At 38.8% G+C, this 21,903-nt stretch overlaps 2 protein-coding genes across 3 annotated transcripts in view; one reads left to right on the top strand and one right to left on the bottom strand.

The window, feature by feature from the left end:
• Window positions 1-662: 662 nt before the first annotated feature.
• Window positions 663-11,326, bottom strand: LOC124270008 (dolichyl-diphosphooligosaccharide--protein glycosyltransferase subunit STT3A). Of its 2 annotated transcripts, none has more exons than XM_046705031.1 (16): window positions 11,187-11,326; window positions 10,201-10,320; window positions 9,453-9,635; window positions 8,858-9,003; window positions 8,184-8,381; window positions 7,937-8,047; window positions 7,227-7,307; window positions 6,793-6,949; window positions 6,247-6,399; window positions 5,066-5,148; window positions 4,541-4,702; window positions 3,960-4,148; window positions 2,976-3,092; window positions 2,661-2,763; window positions 1,765-1,953; window positions 663-1,185 (listed from the first exon to the last, which is right to left on the bottom strand). In XM_046705031.1, the coding sequence occupies exons 2-16, from the start codon at window positions 10,307-10,309 to the stop codon at window positions 1,040-1,042; spliced, it is 2,127 nt and encodes a 708-aa protein (XP_046560987.1). In that variant the 5' UTR covers window positions 10,310-10,320; window positions 11,187-11,326; the 3' UTR covers window positions 663-1,039. The 2 variants fall into 2 exon arrangements, with proteins under 2 accessions (XP_046560987.1, XP_046560988.1); XM_046705032.1 differs by having other exon boundaries at window positions 11,183-11,302.
• Window positions 11,327-14,749: 3,423 nt separating this feature from the next.
• The window catches only part of LOC124270006 (solute carrier family 12 member 8-like), a 35,786-nt gene continuing 28,632 nt past the window's right edge, over window positions 14,750-21,903 (top strand). Inside the window, 1 exon segment of the mRNA XM_046705028.1 lies at window positions 14,750-15,623. Coding sequence (XP_046560984.1) covers window positions 15,411-15,623 — 213 coding nt within the window. The 5' untranslated portion in view covers window positions 14,750-15,410.

The following is a 21,903-nucleotide window of genomic DNA, read 5'->3' as shown; positions in this document are numbered from 1 at the left end:
GACTGCCTGAACTGGATTGGATTTACTACCATGATGACACAAGATGCAGCAGATACCACATGCAAGGAAAATACTTTTACTGTCCCTGACATGTTGCGAACACTTATGTAGTGCATGATCTATAGTCTGTTTGCACTGAAAACATACCGATGAATTTCATTTTAAACAAAATAAAGTGAAATTAAGATTGCGAATAGTCATAATTTTACCTTACCAATTGAACATTTAAATCTCAGATTTTTATTCAACTTAGGATAAAAGTTGTTTAACAAACGATTATATATTCAAATTGCTATTATTGGTTTATATTACAAGGGGGTATGCGCAGTAGATGGAACAGTGAAACAAATGCATGTGCGGCACGTGATTAGCCTTACCAACCCTACTGTTCTCGGTGTACACTTAATGTGTATACCCCCTTGTAATACAAACCAATAATAGCGATTTGAAACTATGATCATTTGTTAAACAACTTTTATCCAAAGTTGAATAAAATTAGGAGATTTAAATGTTCAATTGGCAAGGTAGAATTATGAGGATTCGTAATCTTACTTTCACTTTATTCGAGTTACTTTTTTGTTTAAAGTGAAATTCATCGGTACCTTTTCACTGCAAACAGACTATAAATGGTAGTAATGATCATTGAGAACAAAACAATCCTCTTTGTAATAAAATATTTATTGAGTGACACATGTACAAGGAAATGAGTGTAGGCTGTAGAGATGCCGCAATGAGCTGGATGATGGAGTTGACAGGGGCCAACTTGTTTCAGTATAGCTTAGACTACATATCAAGTCATCATGGTAACTATTATGCTTTCCCAAAAAAAATCCTCTAATGCAAAAATCAGGAATTTGTTTCAATTATTTTTCAGAAAGTATTGTTAAGTCTGGTTTTCCATGTCAATAATCCAACACTGCCATGAAATCAGTGAGAGGATATATTAATATTCATCAACAAGCAGCAAGCATAACAATATTGAAACGTGAGGCTAGACTGTAGCCAGTCTCCCTACAGCCAGTGAGAGAAAGACAGTGTACTACACTCCTCGGTTTTCCAGACTCTTCACCTTGTATATTCTGACCAGCCAGTGTTCTGTGGTGTAAGCTTCCTCCAAGACATCCAACTCAAAGTCCTTGTTGCCGATCTCAGTATTCCTCACTCTGTCGTAGCCAGTCGGCTTTCCTGAAACAGTACATGCACTTGAAAAACTTGTATCAGCGGAAGCAACATTGGGGTAATATGCCGCAGTCATTCAGCTGTTGGACCAGGAAACTGATGGTCAATAGTATGAGCATCATAAGTGCTAACTTGACCCATGTTTATTTAATCATCCCCAACTAGAACAGCAGATATCATGGAGATACCTTTTTAAGATATTAATGAATGCTTTGCAGACCATTGAAATGTCATTGAATATCATTATGCCACAATTAGATAACATCATACAATCCCTCCCATTGAAGTTGGTTTGCTCTACTCATAATATTGTTAACATTCGCAAATTGAAAAGGTTTTATATAATAAATATTATTACATCCATGTTTCAGTATTGTATATTAAAACTTCTTAAGTGACTCATGCTAATACATTTCACGAAACAAAACAGTTGTCGAGATTCTCCATATCAAAAGAGCTCGACAATAACCACGCTTAGTATTTCTTTCCATTCTCCACACATTTCTTCATACAACATACATGCAATGAGTATCCCAAATATGGCACAAGCAATGTTTCAGCTATTCTACTTCCTGTTCTACTTACCAGCCTCTGTGTAGACTGAGCCGAACCTATAGTAACACATCTTGTACATGAGACAGTTCAGCAGGATAGGGGAGCCCTCCTTGTCCACACGGAACTCGCCGCGAGACGTGTAGTAGTCGCTCTCCTTAATGTGCTGACCTCGATCAGTGCTGCCACCAATCCTCACCATCCACAAAAACTTGTTGATATCTGAAGTGCATGGAACAGTGAAACATAGCTGTGAACATGGAATCACATGATTCTGTGAAGAAATATCAACAAACACTTATATTTAATGGATCAACTTCAATCATAAAGGCATGTGAGACTGAGTAAAGTTGGTATATTCAGCATTCTGTTACACTAGCTGTATCACAGCAGCCTGTGAACTAGTCGAATCTTAGTCACTGATTGACAGCATGACCAACATTCTTGGAGTGTGCGAGTATGGTTTTACACAACTTTTAGCAATATTCCAGCAATATCACAGCACTGAACACCAAAAATGGGCTTCACACTTTATACCCAGGTCTTCTGTGTGACGAGCAGACGCTTTAACCACTAGGCTACCCCACTGCCCAAACATTCTTGGAGGAATATTATCTAAGTAACACACTGCAACTTGTGCAACTCTCTTTGATAGAGTGTATGTATGATGACAACCATACCAACCACAAGGTAGAGTATGGGAGCATGATAAATTAATTATGTTTCCTCTGTATGACATCACAATCCAGTTTGTCAATGTCACTAGTGTTGTCAGTTGGTTTTCGAAAATAACTTGTAATTGTGCCCCAATCAGAAGTAATCTGCATGAAGCTGCATGTCCGGATGCATCCCAGCTACATTGCCCACGACAGACTCAGATACATGGCTTAATTTTGGCAAACACTTTAACTCCTATGACCAACACTCACCATCAGAGGAGTAGCCTGTAAGGCCTCCAAATATTACCAGCACATAATTCACGTCTAACTCTCGCATTATCTCGTATGCTTTTTCTTCTGTACTGGACATGGCCTGTAACGGGGGAAAGGAACCATTAGTAATCTACCCAATTTCCTCTTGTAAACTATCAAAGAATATAGAACATGACATGCATCACATTTTTATGGGTTACAGTTTCTTCATTCCAAATTTATGCAAAGTAATGTGTTTACAGAAAAGACATGAATATATAGATATTCCATAAGCCATGAGAGGAAGAAAAATAGTTGTTGAATATGTTTTACCTGGCCGACCCGTGAAATATGTGTGTTATTCCACGTGTTGTTGTCCACTAATATTGTCCGGTTGGCCATAGCTGTTATCTGATACCCATAATCCCACCAGGACATCACCTTGGCATCCTGAAAACCAGCATGATCAGATGGTTCAATGTTGATTCACGGACTTACAACTGGATCATATGATAGAGAGATTAAAAGACTGATTTTGATGGAACTTCGGTTATTAAAGTTATAACTAATTTTACTCATCGATGAGTTACATATGATTAATGTTTATCTGCAGTGTCCTTTTATAAAGATTTTCTGTAACATTGACAAAATACATGTTAACCCATGATTTCTATATGATTTCCTTATTTTCTGTATTGATACAATACACATTGCATCAACATACTGTAAACTACAGTCATGCTGAACACGCTTATAACAAACAGACGGATAGAATGGTCCAGACTACTAGCTGTATATTCTATTTAAGGGACTGTTCATAATTTATGCCTAGGGGGGATGATGATGATTTTGAGGGGAGTCACCCATTTTGTTCTGGGGAGGTGGGGGCATCAATTTTGTGTGTGTGGGTGGGTGGGGTTTTTTTTGTCAGCAATTTTGTACATAAAAATATTTTAAAATTATGCTTAAAAATTATGGGAAGGGGAGGGGGGGCATTGAGTTTGTACATCACATGCAGGGGGGTCACTTTGTACATACATTTTAGGGGTGTGTGTGGGGTTGTCCATTCACATTGTACATGCTTCTCCATAAAAATCATTATCATCACCCCTAGCCATATATTATGAACGGCCCCTAAGATGTGTATTACATTTGGTGGTCCCCTCTGAGTTTGTTATAAGTGTAGTTTGTAGTTATCATGATCTTGGAAGAACAGACCGAGTCAATAATACAAGTTTTAGCTTGCTAAATGTTCATACTGAGGTAACAGTTTTTTTGTACATGTAATCAAGGCCTTGACATTAATGACCCACTAACTTCCGGAGTGTTGTGCCTAAGCCAGTAGTACGCCTCCCTGAAATCGTCAAAAATGATCCGACTTCCGTCACCACCACGAGCTGAGAGGACAATGGAGGGGCTTGAGTAGGCTTCGGATGTCACCCACGTGCAGTGGAAGGTGTACATGATGAGGAAGGCCGTCATTATCATCACAACACCAGAGGCGATCTGGAATTGTACACGGAAACATGATGGGATTTTGCAGCTTGCATACAAATCTAGTGTTCATCCATCTCAATACATTCACCGAGTCCTTGAGTTTTACAATACATAATGACTTCACTAGAGTTCTGTTACGACACATTTGAAGGCTGGCAAACATATTTTAACAGTCATAAAAATCAAACTGTATCAACTGAGTCTTTGAATAAATCTGGATCAGCGTCATATAACATCAGTCGTATCAATACAGCACTGAAACACAACTGGGTCAAACATTATGATGACATGTTGTAAATTTGTAGCCAACTCTGACGGGGAACTGGACTCATTCTCCTCGGCAATCTCCACGGGAATGAGAAATCATGGAGAACTGAACACATGTTCCAAAATGTACTTACTTCATTTTTCAGAGGATACGAGCCATCTGCACGTTTGGGCTTCTTGTCCTTGCGGGCCACGTCAAGGTTCTTCATGTAGGTGCTGAGGATGGAGGAGACGCCGATGCCAGACAGCACGCACATGACTGGGGCCAGAACCAACATCAGACGAACCATCACTCCCTGGAACAACCCAATACTTTCATCCAACAACTGCCTTATAATCCATATGCAAATATATCCTTTCATTATTATCACACTGAAGACCCAGGTTTGATTCCCCTACATGGGTCCCATTTCTGCTGATTCCTGTGTGATACTGTTGCAATATTGCTTAAAACGGCGTAAAACTAAACTCACTCACCCATCGTTATTTAGGAATATCGAGTTTCATAAGCAGTTTAGAGAAGTTTCGGTTTGGTTTCAGGCAATATTTCAGACTCACTCACTCACTAGCATTAACTGAGGCCTATTTGGTTAAGGGGCATATTTGTCAGAGCTGTTGTCTTCATTGGTCAATAACTTTGTGAATCCCTATGAACTTACCGCAAAGTAGATACTGGTGACTCCATACATGATGATGAAAATGTTGGCATCCGTCAGCTTAGAGAAACAGAAGTACAGACCAACTGCAACAGAGGCAATAGTAAATTAAGGCTGATGACACAAATAAGACTGATTCATATTTGAAGACACTTCATTCCCTGTAATTTCACAAAGGATGTTATATGCATGAATGCTGGATACTGAGGTGGTTCCATAATTTATTGACTTCTATCTTTAACAAATTCCTATTGAAAAAAACAAATCAGATAGATACCACATAGACAGCTCTTGAAGAGAAGGTTAATCATAAGAAAGATGGATGATGCGAAATCCAATCTCTCACATATCCACCCTAACACAATCCCCACCATGTCACTATTCCCCACTATCAGACCAGTTACCGGCCTCCAACTATTTCTCCCACATGAAGATCCATTTTAAAATTGGTCTTCAGCAACCCATGCTTGTCATAAGAGGTGACTAACAGGATAGGGTGGTTGACACATGTCATCGTATCTTAAATGCGTAGATTGATGCTCATGCTGTTGATCACTGGATTATCTGGTCCAGATTCGATTATTTACAGACCGCCGCCACATAGTTGGAATATTGCTGAGTGCGGCGTAAAACTAAACTCATTCACTCAATAGAACGTTGGAATTATGCATGTAGTTTGAATGTCGAAAGAATGCAAACAAAAGTGTCAATAAGTTTATTTGATGTCTCAAACACCGGCTTATGAAGATATATACTTCACGAAAATATTGCTATAACGATCTAACACTAGGCTAGTAATAGGGACATTGTCAATGTTTCGAGACGACGCTGAATGTAAAGGCTATTAGTTTTCGATACATCCGGAGCTGGCTGAATGTTTTGTCTGTCTGTGTAACTGCTCGGCGCTGAATGTAACTATTTCTCCCACATGAAGATCCATTTTAAAACTGGTCTTCAGCAACCCATGCTTGTCATAAGAGGTGAATAACAGGATAGGGTGGTCACACTTGCTGACTTGGTTGACACATGTCATCGTATCCCAATTGCGTAGATTGATGCTCATGCTGTTGATCACTGGATTATCTGGTCCAGACTCAATTATGTACAGACTGCTGCCATATAGATTGAATATTGCCGAGTATGTGGTTAAACAAAGAAAGAAACAATTATCGATTCAGACTGACCTGGGAACATGAAGACCAGGAACTGCAGGTCGAAGTAGAAGGAGCTCCATGTGGTGGGCTGATGCTCAGAGACGGAGGCAATGATGGGGATGTTGTTCTTGGCATAGGAGGGGTCCAGCAGGGAGTAGAAACGCCCAGTCCAGGGGGAGATTTCTCACATGGTTAAGGAACATAACAACGATCATTCCATTTTTTATTACTAACATTCCATTCCATTTTCATATTCATGAATAATGCCCATTAATTCAACTAGAAAAACAATTTCAGTACAAAAAGACTACATCACTCTTCTCATATACTTTTTAAGATTCATATACATCTTTAAATCAATTGGTTACATGTCCTCTGAAAAATTCAAACAAACAAGATTTCTAAACATATTGGCTATATGTGCTGAGTTGTTCAAAACAAATATGTCTCTTTACAGCTGCACACAATTGGTCTTACAAAAAATGTCATGTGCCAAAAATGGGTTAAAAGAAGACTGATGATGCATGTTCTCAGAGTGATAACTGAGACCATCTGTGCACTGTGGTTGAAGGATACTGCCAAGAGCGGTGGCGATGGCAGCAGCGGCAAACACAGCAGAGCCCACAAACAGAACCAGGCTGCGGAACAGGAGGGTGAACTGGTCATATGACAGCTTGGAGCGCAGGTAGTCCACGAAGGCATGGACCTGACACAGTCCAAACACACCTAGAGCCTGCAACACAGACAGTGAAGTTTGTACCTCCGCTGCAAGAATGTAATACATAGAATACAATTAATTCCTATACACATTTTATAGTGGATTTTAATTTGTTTTAACTCTGCATTAAGCAGAGAGAAAATGATTAACTATGGACCACACAATCCAGTGACTTGTATCATGAGCACTGGAAACAGTGACACACTATCACAAATTTCAATCAATCAAGGCATGGGGAGCCGGCATATGTAGCTGGAGACAGGGTACAGACAGTAACTATACATGTACTTACAGCCATGTGTTCACTGGACTGGACTGGCTGGAAGCCTACAAAGGGAATCTGCATGGACAAAATGGTCCCCAGACAGTACACCTGAAAAACAATGGTCAAACTTAAAACACTTTTAACACCCCTAATGAATGTGAGTGCATGTTGTGTATATTACACAAGAGTTGCCATTACCAAACCAAGTTTGGGTTGGTGACATCAGATTAACCACTTGAATAGGTAGGGTCAAGGATCATTTTCGGAGTGAATACAAGCCAAATCCATCAGCAGCAGATTCTGGTGTATACAAGGGAGACAACAGACTGCAGCACCCTAGAGAACTTATCAGCGAGGACAACCTGTGATTTGTTCAATACTTCACCATTACATTTCAAACAATTTCCATGGTGTAGCGGACAGAATATCTACCCTGAGAGTCATAGGTCATGGTTTGATTCCCTGGACATGTTATAACCAAAGATGTTTAAAAATAGCACTTGTTACCCTGCCTGGCACAAGGCATTAGGGACTGGTCGACTTGGAGAGGATTATCCATGTAAAAGTGTGGCATGGTATCTCAGTCGGCTAGCACGATAACACTAGCAGAAGGTGGTGCGAGCTTAAGCAGCCAAACACATGCACACATGAACGTAAAATCAATGCAATGTATCACCTCATCATATTGTCCAGTCTGAAAATAGTGGCAGTAATCACGATCCTTGTGGATGTCTTACCGTGGTGTATGAGACGTAGATCCTGTGAGAGTAGCGGCCAGTCAGCATGAGGGCCAGCACGTGGAGGGGGATCAGGTTGATGAGGAAAACATAACCTCCCCATGACGACACCTGTAGGGTATCAATTGATTCATATGTATCATTTTGCAAGAGTAAAAATACATATAGCGAGAATAAGAGAAGCAAAGAGCAGAATCTTTAGTGTGTTTTCCTAAAACATCAAATCAGATATACAATAGTTTCTTACCATGTAAAAGTAGGCTAGAGCACAGAAAACAGACCAGTAGATAGAGCCAGTTTTCACACTCTTGATCCAAAGATAGTAGGTAAACAGCATACAGAAGATGGCGATACCCTCGTTGTCATAGGAACCAGCCACCGACCTGGAGATGTAACCAGGGACAATGGACAACATGGCTGCTGCAACCAGCCCTGCTCCAGCATCCTGAAACAACCAGTAGAAGTGATTCTCTACAGGATAAATACTATATGTTACCATGATAACATGGGCACAGGAACTGATCTGAAGATTGAACAGTAACACTATCCCTATAAAGATTGCATGAACCTCTTAAAACAATACTATGTCACATTAAAACAGAACAAATTGCACAAACATGTGAAACCAAACTTGCCAGGAAAACTTTGTGTTGTGTTCCAAATTTCATTTCTTGACATATTGACCGACTAAAGAATCAAAAGGATTTTAATGTTGTTTTGTTAGTCTTTGGCAGAGAGAAATCTTGTTACCATGGTTATTGTATGTTTAATGTGATAGTAATAAAACATTTCCATTCATCATGTGTATGTTTTTTCATTATGTTTATCCAACCAATACACAACCATGATAGGCAGGATACGGGTTTTTTCCGTAACCTTGCCAAACTATGTAACTCCTCAAATGGAAGTGTGCCCTGTTACCTTGAGCTCCTTTGTGAGGAGGTAGGTGACAATGGTAGTGAAGCTGGAGAAGAGGGGGGCCAGGAACACACACACGTTCCTCACATCAATGGTGATGTGCAGGAAGTTGAGGGCATGGTACAGGATCGCAGATGTCAACATCAACCCTGAAATTACAATGTTTAAGATTAACTCGCTGCTGCATTCAATAATTAGTGACAACAAAATTTTAGTTCTCAAAGAAACTGATTACCCAATATTACTAATATCATATGTGTATCATACTAGTACATACTAGTATATTACTAGTAGTATTACTATCTAGCAACTTATAGACTGTCTGGTCCATACTCGATCATTTACAGACTGCCGCCATATAGCTGGAATATTTGCTGTGCGGCGTAAAACAAAAGTCACTCACTCACTCTAGCAACTTATCCTGCTCCTAAAAGGTGGCTAATTGGATCAGGTGGTTCAACCTAGCACCGACCTAAAACACACGGATACTTACTCATATATGTCTTCAGCACAATATTGTTAATTTGACCATTAACTTTATGGCTCTGGTTAATCTATCCTTCAACATAAAACAGCAATAATTAAAAGAAAGACTTACCTGGGTAGATAGTCCCTCCAATGATACGACCAAGAGGGTACCATGCTCGATCATCAAACCAGTTGTGGAAAGAGTAAAACCCTTCTTCAGCCAAAAACCGAGTTGTACGGTAGTTGAAATAAGGATCGAACTCGTGGATAACACTTTCAAATCGCAACACAGAGAACAGTCTTGTAGAAAAGGCTGAAATAAAGCACAAAAAGTTTATCAAATGATTTCCTTTCAAGAAGAAATAGCGTCACTGATTATATGATGTTCGTTCATACATGTTCATAAGCATTATTCATAATATATCTAAATCAGGACTTTTTTCCAAACAAACATAACTTATCATAAATAATAATAATAATGCATACACCTTTTTTTTAAAAAGCTGTATTATCATGTGATTTTATCTTGATAAAACCAGCTAATTAGTATATAGTAAAATGTATCTATGGTAATCATGTTAATAATGGGATAATACTGTCCGACATTCAATATGTTATTACCGGTACTCAGCGATGCTTGCAATCAAACGATCCTTAGAGTCCTTGCAGCTTATCATGTTAATCCTGCTGTACTTACAATAAGTGACACTCTACATTTTCAAGTTTGAACACTAGGGCCATAAATAGGACCCTTTACTAAATTACTTTCATGCTAATTTTGAACACTGTGTGATATTTGGTTGTTATGTATGTCTTTCTGTGTAACATGAATGTTTATATTAGAAAGATTTTCTTGTTAGCAGTTAAAATCTACTTACAGAGAACTGATGCAATGGCTAAGACCATCATCTTCAGCAGAGTGTCTTGTTTGTCTGGCGACATTCTCAGCAGCCACTGTGGGCCCCATGCTTGGGTAGCTGTTTTCATGGTCAGAGGATCTGTAACATAATAGTTAATACAAATATGAATTTGTTTTGTTTATTTGGTGCAAATTCAGCAATACTCCAGATACAAAACAGTGATGGACATGAGCAATGATTCACTTCATTGTGGCACAATGGAATGCTATCAACCAAATCACAAGGCCTGACTACTGATTTCCATGAGTCACAGGTTTCTGGGGGCTAAGATGAACAGGGTCTGAATTAGTACTTACTCAGAAATACATAACTCACTGTATTGCCTCTTTTTGAAACAATATAAAATATGACTTCAGTATTGTTTAGATCCAACATATCCAAGGTGCATATATTTTCTCACTAATCACAAATTGCTAAGGTATTATAATACTTCCATTTATATTCATTTGCAGGTGATATATTTACTTGGAAGTAGACTTCAGTCAGATTAAGATTTGGTATTTAACCAACAGACAATTCTTTCACGAATGACAAGCTAGGGCAGGCTGGAGGTTAAAAAAATGCACTGATCGAAATGTTTATTAACGAAAATATTTAGAACAAACACTTGTTTGTAGGCCTACTAGATATGTATAGTCAGCTTGGTACACACCCAAACAAATCTGTTTTGCAGATTAAATTGTTCATTGCAGAATGTGCAAATCGTATGAGGCAGCTCAAAGGGTAAGATGCAAGGAATGAACATACACACGTTTCAGTGAAGCTGATCGTTAGTACTGCAGAACAAACATTTCTTATCTGCTATGACATGAGTGCTTGCCACATCATCAGAGCCGTCGCACATCGACATTCCGGAAGGACACGTGTTTACTACCTAAGCATTACGCTACATACACAAGGAGCTGTAATTTATGACGAATGCTCCATTGGCCATGCTTACCAACCTTGTAGACACTTGTTTTTCGAATGCGTCACAATGATAAACTATCAACTCCAATACAACATGCACCGGCGGCTTGGTAATGGCGACCGGCAGAAGTGACACGCACTACGATTGGTGCATGAGTTAAACTGGGTATCGGCTGCATTGTATGATGTGCGTCGCATTTTACAAGTAATCCCAGTCATCCCACATTGACTAGACTTGTGTCTGTCTATATAGGGGATTTTGACCAAGTGCGCAAAGAATCATGTCGTTTGCTTTACGGAAATAACAGTCGGGAACCTGTCGCGATCGGAAATTCTCGTACAGTTCCGTAGAGAACTCTCATTATCGAAGGTGGGCGTGACTCCGAGTTGAAATTGGTATTCCGTCCATATTATCCTGCAAATGTTGCTGTTAGTGCTAGGTTACATACACGATGCAGTTTACACTTTACACTAAAAACTGGTATTTGTTTGTGTTGCTGTCAGCCAAAATAATCATTTCCATCAACTGAAGCTGTCAGACAAACTTTGTGACTGAGGGACCACTTTCACAGGAATTTCTTTTACAGTGTTAACTTGATTCTGTTCATATATTTAGAATTTAATTCGTTGAATTTCCATGGGTCATGATTTATTTCTTCAGAAAAATAAAGACTAACTACATGTATATTATTCATGTTCGATCAAACATGAGAGGGATATAATTGTTTTTGAACATAGAGGCAACTCAATTCATATAGTATGACCAGAAATTATTGAGAATTTTAGGATATGTTTAATTGGATTTCTAGTATAAACAACCTTGACCACCTATCAAGTGCTTGGTTTCATTCAAGAGAGACAACTCCGTTAATCCCTTTTCATTAGTTTGTGAAGAGTTATCCCCCTTTGTTTACTTGCTAGCAGACGACATTTCAGTGATCCTCAGTATGGATGATTTAGAGAAGAGGAAGTTGATTTTAGAGTGTTATAACTAGGATATCAGATTAGCTAAAGTGATTTCAAGTAGAACGGGCATCCTTTTGTACACCGTTTATCGTGTTTTGAAAAATATTGCAAATGGATATGGCATTGAGCACCAGGGAGGGGCAGGTAGGCCCAGAAAATTGACTGTCGGTGACAGGAGGCGGCTTGGTATTCTTGTTTCTAAAAACAAACGAAGGAGTTTAGAAAACATAAGGCTGGATATGATTGATAGAGGAACTGTCTGTAAGGAGACAATTAGAAACCTGAACAAAAGGAGCGAAGGTTGAACTGGTGCTTACAGCATAGAAATTTTAACTGGGACAATTTGATTTTCTCAAATGAAAGTTCTGTGTGGCTGTTTCCTAATACACTGAAATTCTGGACCAAACAAACTGAAAAACCATTGTATCCGCGCCCAAAGTACAGTCCGAAATTTAACATATGGGGTGGCATATCTGTGTAAGGGGCAACGCCCCTCTGTGTATTTGAAGGGAATATGAACAGTGAGCGTGTCTGCTCACGTGTTCTATGGATATTTTTGGATTTTCCAGCAGGACAACGACCCAAAACATCGTTCAAAGCATTTACAGGCCTGGTTTCGGACCCAAAATATGACATTATTAGATTGGCCAAGCTATAGCCCTGACCTAAATCCAATAGAAAATGTTTGGGGACTTATGAAGGAAAGTGTCAATAAGAAAAATCTGACAAATATTGCTGAAATGAAAGAAGAGGTGGTCCGATATTGGGACAGCATGGACCACGACTTTCTAACTTCTTTGATCAGTAGTATGCCCCGCCGCATTGAAGCCTGCATTGCTGCCCCTGGTGACTTGACAAAATACTAACTGTTCACCTGTCTTTGAATCTTGAGTTATGTTCTGCTAATATTCACATTTAATACGTGAGTAATGAGTGAAAACAAAAATTACAATCTTTAAATTCTCAATAATTTCTGGTTGTACTGTATATTATGGAGTGTCCAGCTATAATTTAGCTGTTTGCGTACATGTCAGCTTGGCCATACGTGGAGAAATGCTCTTCATATCAACCACCGGTTTGTGTTGCCCAATCCCGATTAGTGAATAAGCACAAGGTACACACTGCTGTAATATAGTGTGCACTAGTATGGAAGAAAACATAACACTAAATTTAATATCAAAGATTCATTATATCGTGTGTTTTTTTCATTGCGTTCTAGTGTAAAACTGACGTGAAAAATGTTGCCTTATTACTAATCTTTGGTCTTGGTGTGGGTGACGATGACACACGCATACTTTAACTTAAATAATTTGACACTTGCAATAAAAGTAAATTCTACAGCTAAATGATCATTTCTGGACTAGGTGGGGCGGTGGGGTGGCCTAGTGGTGAAAGCGTTCGCTTGTTACGCTGAAGACCCGCGTTCGATTCCCCACATAGGTACAAAGTGTGAAGCCCATTTCTTCACGTGATATTGCTTGAATATTGCTAAAATCGGCGTAAACCTAAATTCACTCACCCTGGACTAGGTTGTAATTAGGTCGTTCTTTAACATTCTGGAGGAGTACAGTCTATGTCAGAGAAATATGGTAACACATGCAGACGAGTACCTCTCCCTCTTTACGATATATGATCATATTTTAAGATATATATACATATTTGAAAAAAATAGCGTTGTGTCATTTTTTAACGGGTCACCTCTATTGCTTGTAATCATATTTTCATAGGAGTGACCCGAGAGCAAAGTAAGATTATTTCAGAAGCGCTCTTTAAATCTTCCACAAAAGTCTGTTTAGCACTAGGATCACTCGTGATATCTCAAATATCGTCAGTAAACTTTGCAAACTTCCGAGTAAGCTCGCCTCATGCAAGAGTTTGTCACATTTTCCTAAATCTTGGATTCCTACAAGAAGAACACACCCAAACAGCCACCTGGTAACTAGTGATACCCAGGAATGTGAAATTTACTGTGTACGTTCAGTGTATATCTCACGCCTACTCTATTGATTTTTTTTCTCTTTCCTTATCTACACGTGGATCGCCTCTTTAGAAAGTATGCATGGCTATAATTATATGATGGAAGAAAGAATAAATCTAATATTGGATTGATAGATAAATAGATTTTTAAATAGATGTTTTGAACATTAGAACATTTCTCGACGTGAGCGAATTATGTTGCCTCGTGCAATATTCACTCAGCCAACATATTTCATACATTTAAATAAAAAATGGCAATCTCGATTATCAATTGTATTAAATTTCCCTATAGTATTTATTATAATGGAAATATGTAGCGTCCAATTCACGGAATAAAAGAGGATCTCGGAGTGTCGGTGTATTTCGTTAGAGAAATGCTTCGAATACATTTACATATATTATTAAGAAATGTATAGCAGCCCTTATGTACACGTGAAACGTTAATTTGTCTACTAACGTCAGACGTAGTGTAACAAAACACCACAGATTGTGAAAAAGATATAGTCAATGATTAATTAATATCAAAATAATTATGCTTTATGAACATTTCTGGTCTGGTACTTCCTCCAGTAATGTAACATTTTAGACCGTGTAGATTCACGCTGGGAGTTAAGCTTTTAATAATCTCTCCGTGATTTCCGGTTTTTGACCCACCTCACCGTGAAGCGTAACCCCGACCAACCACCCACGCTGGGGTTCATAAGTATACATGTAGAATCTAGTCTTAATATGTACAAGCTTTGCCAACACAGCTGTTCGGTGACGTTCTACAGATATTGATGAAAAAAAATCAATGTGGCCCTAGCTAGCCCGCCCAATCAGACGCCAGCGATGCCTGCATTGTAATGTGTATTATGTTCAATATCGATTCCGTGTGCATTCTCAACACGTCTCGATGTGGTAAATATGTGGCTCGTTTAGTGCACTGCCCTCTCGCCATGCCTGTAATTGTCATGCCGGTTAGTTATAAGAATTAGCGGATGATTATTCATGAACAAGTTTTTGTGTTAACGGACAGATCTGCACGAAGGCAGTCGGCCATATATTGTCGTGGTTCATGGATTCTCCATCTTGAAGCTAACTGTAGGATGAGGCGTGATTTTGCCGTCTGAAGTGACCAACACGCGGCTGGTGTGAGTTTCGTTGCGTGGTCAACGTTGCTTACCGCGGACATCTGACCTCCAACACCTTCCACTGTTAGGCAGCTACCATTTTTCCTCATTCCCAGGCACTGACTGACCAGTCTGCTGTCACTATGGCAACCTAAGTTCTAGCTGATGTCAGGGTATGTGACAGTTGAGTGAAGCCAACACAAGATGTCCGATATGAGTGACAGCGAGCATACCAATCTGATGTCCTCAGGATCTCGAGGTAAAGACAAGAAATCACCAGATTGGAGTCGGTATGGGTTAAGCACAGAACAACAGCAGGCCTCAAAGTCGGCACCAATTCCTCCTACCTCCAACCCCCATGATGATGCAGGGGGATTTGACGAAGGAAGACAAAATGAACTGTTCCGGGAAGATCAGGTATGTTCTTCTGCATGACATTTAAGCATGGCAACATGTCTGTGTGGTATGCTACTGTTAAACAGTGCACCACAGCCTGAGACCAAACAGTGTCCGAAATAAGGCCCAGTAATCCCCCTATTGTCTCAGCACAGTAAACATATGGTCACCCCAGTCCTGTTTATCCCCCCCATTGTTTTGGGGTCACTAGCAAACCTGTATCACTGTGTTTAATGTATACTTATCCCAAGTAAAGACAGCCTGGAAAACACTTTGTTTCGTCTGCTATATGTCATGTAGTAATTAACATATAATTGTCTAATTATAGTCTTGCTCTCATTACTGTCGTGCTGAGATCTGAAGTATCGACCTATTTCGGCAACACATATTTATGTTTGAAATATTTGATATGATTACCATCTGTGATAAGTACCTATTATTTGTATTTATTTCATAGTAATCAGACAAGGTTGTCAATAAGAGAACAAAAACATCACAGAAAAATAACAAATTTTGTATGGTTGTGTGATAAGATACCAATTTATGTTTAATACTGACCATTGTTTTGATTTTAGTGAAACAATTATATTTTGCAGTATTTCGGATATTTCAGTTGACATACCAGAAGTTACCTATATGTTACCATGAATTAAAATGAATCAGAGGTTATCAAATCACAATAAACCTCTACTGGTTGAACCAGCCGATCTGACTCCCACATCACCATCAAGGTTATTATTTATGGAATAGTACCTCTTTTCCAGTCAATTTTGGCTGTCTTTATTTCCATAATGATATGTAATTTAAAGGTGAAAAAAGTCAAATGTTGTGGTTCCTACAGTATTCAATAGTATGTGTGGCTGTACATTATGCACAGAAAATATGATGGAAATCTCCCACATGAACACCCTAAGTTTTTGAGTGATATGTCATTAAAGTGATGTGCTGTAGTTTTTTTATGGTCATCTTTGCTTGGTGTAATCTTTCCCATGTTATGAAGTTGCTGAGCTACTTGCTTTCAACGACTGTAGTATGTTCCAGTGAAGTATTACTGTTCAAGCTAAGAAGTATTGCCATGTAAACTGTTTCAGTATATATACTGTGCTACATTTAGCTTATTAGCTGTTGTCAAAGATTCCATAATTCACATTGACAACCTGTTCAAAACAAAGGACTCAACCAATGCTTCTGCTCTTATATATTTCATAACAACAAAAGGTTCAAGTTTCATTTAGTTACGGTTGCGTGGAGATACTAAACCTACTATAAGAAACCTCCCATTGTACATTTTCAGTTCAAAGTTAAATTTAGAGTAATTGAATCTACAGGTAACCTAGTGCTATGTTGATAACGCAGTACGTTTATCTCCTAAGTGGATTTATCTTGTTTGCTTGGTGTTTATGGTCACACTCATGAATAAGGCAGCTGTATGAAAATCTGCAAATAATGGGATTAAATTTTTTTCTGCAGTTGATGCCATGAGCATTGCCCCATGCAATTGACAATAACAAACCATCAAGTCACTTAGCCTGACAACTCGATCTATGTAGTCAACTCTTACGACAAGCATAGGTTGTTTGATCTTAAGTCTTACCCAGAATCCTGATGGGTTAAAGTATACTTATGAGCTAGTAAATTGACTTACATCATGTGATGAGTTAACAGACCTGTGAATATCCGGGTTAAAATTGATCTTCAGCAACCCATGCTTGTTGTAAGAGGCAACTAACGGGATCAGGTGCTCTGGCTCGCTGACTTGGTTGACACATGTCATCATATCCTAATTTTGTCGATCGATGCTCATGCTGTTAATCACTGGATTGTCTGATCCAGACTCAATTCTTTACAGACTGTCACCATATAGCTGGAATATTGCTGAGTGTGGCATAAAACTAAACTCACAGGTGAGTAAGCAAGGTTTCAGTAACTTTCATGCTGCTTTTAGCAATATTCCAGCAATATCACAGAGGGGGACACCAGAAATGGGCTTCATATTGTACCCACGTGGTGAGTTAAACCCGGGTCCTCGGTATGACAAGCTTAGGTTTTGACTAAGGCTTCCCTGTTTCTTGCAAAGCAGTACAGGTTATTAAGTTCATGGTCTTTCTTAAGTCCTGGGGACTTTCAGTGATATATTCCATGGGTCCCAGGGAATAAAAGGTGGCCCTAGAGTGAACACTGTACTATCAGCATACAGTTACAATGAATATGTGATGCATTATGCTTATTATAGATTCGAGTTTCCTTGTTGGAATTGAAACTTAGTGACTGAGTGAAGAAAAGCTAAAACTGACTGTCTCTGAATTGATGTCTTTCAGTGGCATTTAGAAATTGTACATCATTTTTATTTCCCTCACGTTTCGGGACGTGGAATGGTCCCGAAACGTTGTGAGGGAAATAAAAAAGAAGTTTAATCCATAAAACTATCTTGGATGTCTCTGAACTGTCTGTGTTTCTTAAATCAATAAAATCAATGTACCTGCTTCTATGTTATTAGTCTCAATTGTGCCATTAACCAAAGTATTTTGTGTCCAAAGGGACTTAAATATATAATCATGTCATATTTTGTCTCTTAATGTCATATTTGTTGAAGCATGACAGTTATATTCCAATGTACCGTATTGCCACAGAAATAGCATAGCATCCACATTGTCTGATCAAGCTGTGCTGTACATCCAAATATATCCCACAATAGCAATCAGTTGCACAAACTAAAATGACGCAACACTGGAATATACTATTCTGGTTATAAAATTAGTTTCAGATGCAATGTATTCCGGACATTGTGCCAAACTGTAGAATATGAGAATAATAATACCGATAGAATATGAGAATAATAATAGATACGAATACTCATATGTATAATATAATAGAAAATTTCTATTTTTTGCACATGCATACAATTTTGTATTGTTTATATATTTTGTCAGTTTGTTTCTTGTTAATGCAGCACTCGGCAATATCACAACTATATGAGGGCCCACTGTAAATAATCGAGTCTGGACCAGACAATCTTGTGATTGAAATCATGAGCAATTGATCTATGTAATTGTGATATGATGACATGCATCTGCCAAGTCAGCAACCCAGTCACCTCTACAACAAGCATGGCTTGCTAACACGGATCTTCAATGGTCCTGGGCCTAGATTTTCGCAGCTCTCTTAGAGCTAAGATAGTCATAAGTTAATGTTAATGTATAGGGCACTTACAACCATTTTAACACTAAGAGAGCTTCGAAAATCTAGGTCCAGTATTGGTAGTGAAGGTAACTTGAAAGTGAATCGAAAACTTAGACATTTGTTTATTCATACAACATTTGAACAACGCAAGTGTTCACATAAGCAAGGTTTGACCGTATAAACACTGATGCTCAAATGCGAAGATACAGGCTCACAGATTGAAAATTTGAGTTAAGTCTGTCAGAATATTGTTATGAATAACAAACTGTCAGGAAGGAAATATTTATGAAAAAATGTACTGATGGAAATTTCCAGAGTAACAATTACCATTTTCATTGGATTTATCATAATGTATCTCACTGGGGGACCAGTTGTCGGATGTTGGTGGTGTGTGGCCTGTGCATAGAGCTCAGGTCACAAGTCAGTTGAAGTTAAGCAACGTTTGGCGTGGAGAGTCCTTGGATGGGTGACCATGTTTGGCAGCTTGACTCCTGAGAGTTTCCAGGACTCACAAAGAAGCCATGTGATACATGTGGTCTCACCTTAGGCAAGTGAGTTTGTTTAAAACTGCCTCTGTTCACCCAGCAGAAAATGGGTATCTGGTGGGATAAGTCATGTGACTATAACCTTCTAGCCTAACAGGCAGCTTGGGTTATCCGGGGTAATAATCATCAGATTCTGATTAAGCGCCGCGAGCAATCACTTGGTGTTTGGAGACTGTGCGCTATAGAAGATGACTTATTATTATTATTATAATGTGTTATCGCTTTGAGCATGCACAAGTGAAATATTGCAAAGTGTTTTGATCCCAATTTCTGACTTTTTCACCAAATCTTTGTCAAAATGATTTTAATTGTTTCAAAGGGGGTCAATTATATTGTATTGGGTCCATGGCCAGTGACACAAGTAGATTATGCAGGATGTGGGACCTGTAGGATGTCCCTCAAGGGTGTAGGTCAGACGGACAGGCAGGTGAGCAGACGTGTCCTCTGTAACTTACTGTAAGCTTTGCTTGATGGGCATGGGTCAGCTTTCTAGGTAATGCAGTAATCAATTCAGAAAAACGGTAACAAGTTATCAGGATATTGAAATAATGCCTGCAGCCTATTTGTTCATGTATGAATGTGTCATTTGATAAGCATTAATATGTGGCATGTAAGATATATGTATCTAGCATTGTGGTGGGTTCTCCATCAACCATCTAGCATCAGGTCCATTTTTGTGTTTTGGACGTCTCCCCAGAAACTTCAATACAATGAAAATGAAACTATTGTTTCAAATCAGTAGTTGTCTCATTTATAAATGTTCACAGAATCAGGCCACTTCTGTAGAACTACCTTGGTGACAATGCTGATAAAATAATTCATGCAGATTCCTTACAGTGTAAAGTGTGCATGGTAAATGTGAGTACAGTGTAAAGTGTGCATGGTAAATGTGAGTACAGTGTAAAGTGTGCATGGTAAATGTGAGTACAGTGTAAAGTGTGCATGGTAAATGTGAGTACAGTGTAAAGTGTACATGGTAAATGTGAGTACAGTGTAAAGTGTACATGGTAAATGTGAGTACAGTGTAAAGTGTGCATGGTAAATGTGAGTTTGTGGGACTATGCATGTTTATGATGAGGAGTAAATTTCCATTGTAAGCTCTGACCATGTCAACTAGAACACCATGCTGGCAACATTCATGAATTTATTTATGCTGATTACTTTCCATTATGATTGTGCATGGTATATATGAATTAGAGGGACTGTACATGTTTCTGATTAGGTGTAACTTTCCATTGTAAGCACTCACCAGGCTGTCAGTTTCTGTTCATGTCATCTGCTGTTAGTCATGTACAGTGTATGGATTAATGTTGAAAAGTCACTGGCCAGGAGGGCTAGTTAAGTAACAATGTTGCTAGCCCACATCATACTTCACTGGCCCTGCAAAATATCTATATCAAAATGCACAGAATGGGTGTGATGTTTGGTTTCTATTGTAATGGTTCCTAACCTCTTTTGTGCAACGCTATTAACATTTTTTATATAGCGCTCTTTGTGTAACAAGAGATAATAAATATGACTAAACTTTTGTGGACAGACTTTTAACACCTTAATAATTGACTTCATCATATTCATGTGCATTGAATAAAGAATAAATTATCTGAGTCGGGATAGCTTTAACAATATGTCACTGGCCTGATTCACAATCAGCTAGCATTTGGCAAGCGGGCCAGTAGCTATTTCACTTAAGATCCGTTATGAAAATTTGTAACATGTTAAAGTTTTGTTTTCAGATCTTAAGAAATAGATTATTGATATTTATTAATCAACAAATATAGTGAAGATAATGTCAATCTGTACCCAAAGCTTTTACACTGACCAGCATGATTTTGTGTTTTTGTATCGTATCTGTAGAATTTTGGATAAGTAGCTGACACTTCTTGTCAGACAGGAAATATTTCACTGGACTCAGTGGCAGAAGTTACAGAGTGCGACTCGTGTTTCTCCCCATTATACTTTGGTACAGTGATATTCTAATATCAATGATTCCAGCCTTAGGGTAAAATCTGACCAGTCCTTTCTGGTGATATGAGGGCCCTGTAAACATGGTAAAGTATTGACATGGTGTAGTGTACTGTACGTTCAGATAATGACTTCAGAGTCTAGAATGAATCAGTGGTCATGTGGACAGTGGTCATGACTGATTGGTGAAATAACAGACACAGATAACTACTCTTGACCAGTTTGGTATTTTTGTGCGTCTCTCCAGATGTGGTATTTTAGATTTTCTGCATCCATTCTCTACATTTGTGCGTACTGGATGCACATTTATGGGTTGCGCAAAACCTTGCTACCTGCAACAACAATGTGGTGTGTAATAGTATATATAATGATATACCATGCTATATGCCATGATAAAGACAGTGATATATTCCATGATATATCCTGAAGTAGTTTGGTCCACAGACGTCCACCTAATGATTTGCCATACACTTTGACTCTAATTAGTTTTCAGGAATGACACCCACGCCTGATACAGGCATAATAGTAAGCAGGAATAAGGTCCTCAGAATGTTCCGTTAAGCTGCTCCTTGTATCGTGCTGCCATGACCTCCCGTTGGAGGCTGGCCATGCAG

This window comes from Haliotis rubra, unplaced genomic scaffold (assembly GCF_003918875.1).
Source record: "Haliotis rubra isolate DU_JTF1 unplaced genomic scaffold, ASM391887v1 Scf149, whole genome shotgun sequence".
NCBI classification, from domain to species: Eukaryota; Metazoa; Mollusca; class Gastropoda; order Lepetellida; family Haliotidae; genus Haliotis; species Haliotis rubra.
The sequence above is the reverse complement of the archived record's forward strand: the minus strand, read 5'-3'. Positions and strand labels throughout refer to the sequence as shown.

Coding starts and splice junctions, on each gene's coding strand:
- LOC124270008 (XM_046705031.1), bottom strand. CDS start 10,309: ATGAAAACAGCTACCCAAGCATGGGGCCCACAGTGGCTGCTGAGAATG. Junction 9,636..10,200: donor AGCCATTGCATCAGTTCTCT/GTAAGTAGATTT, acceptor GCTTTATTTCAG/CCTTTTCTACAAGACTGTTC. Junction 2,764..2,975: donor ATATTTCACGGGTCGGCCAG/GTAAAACATATT, acceptor CCCCCGTTACAG/GCCATGTCCAGTACAGAAGA.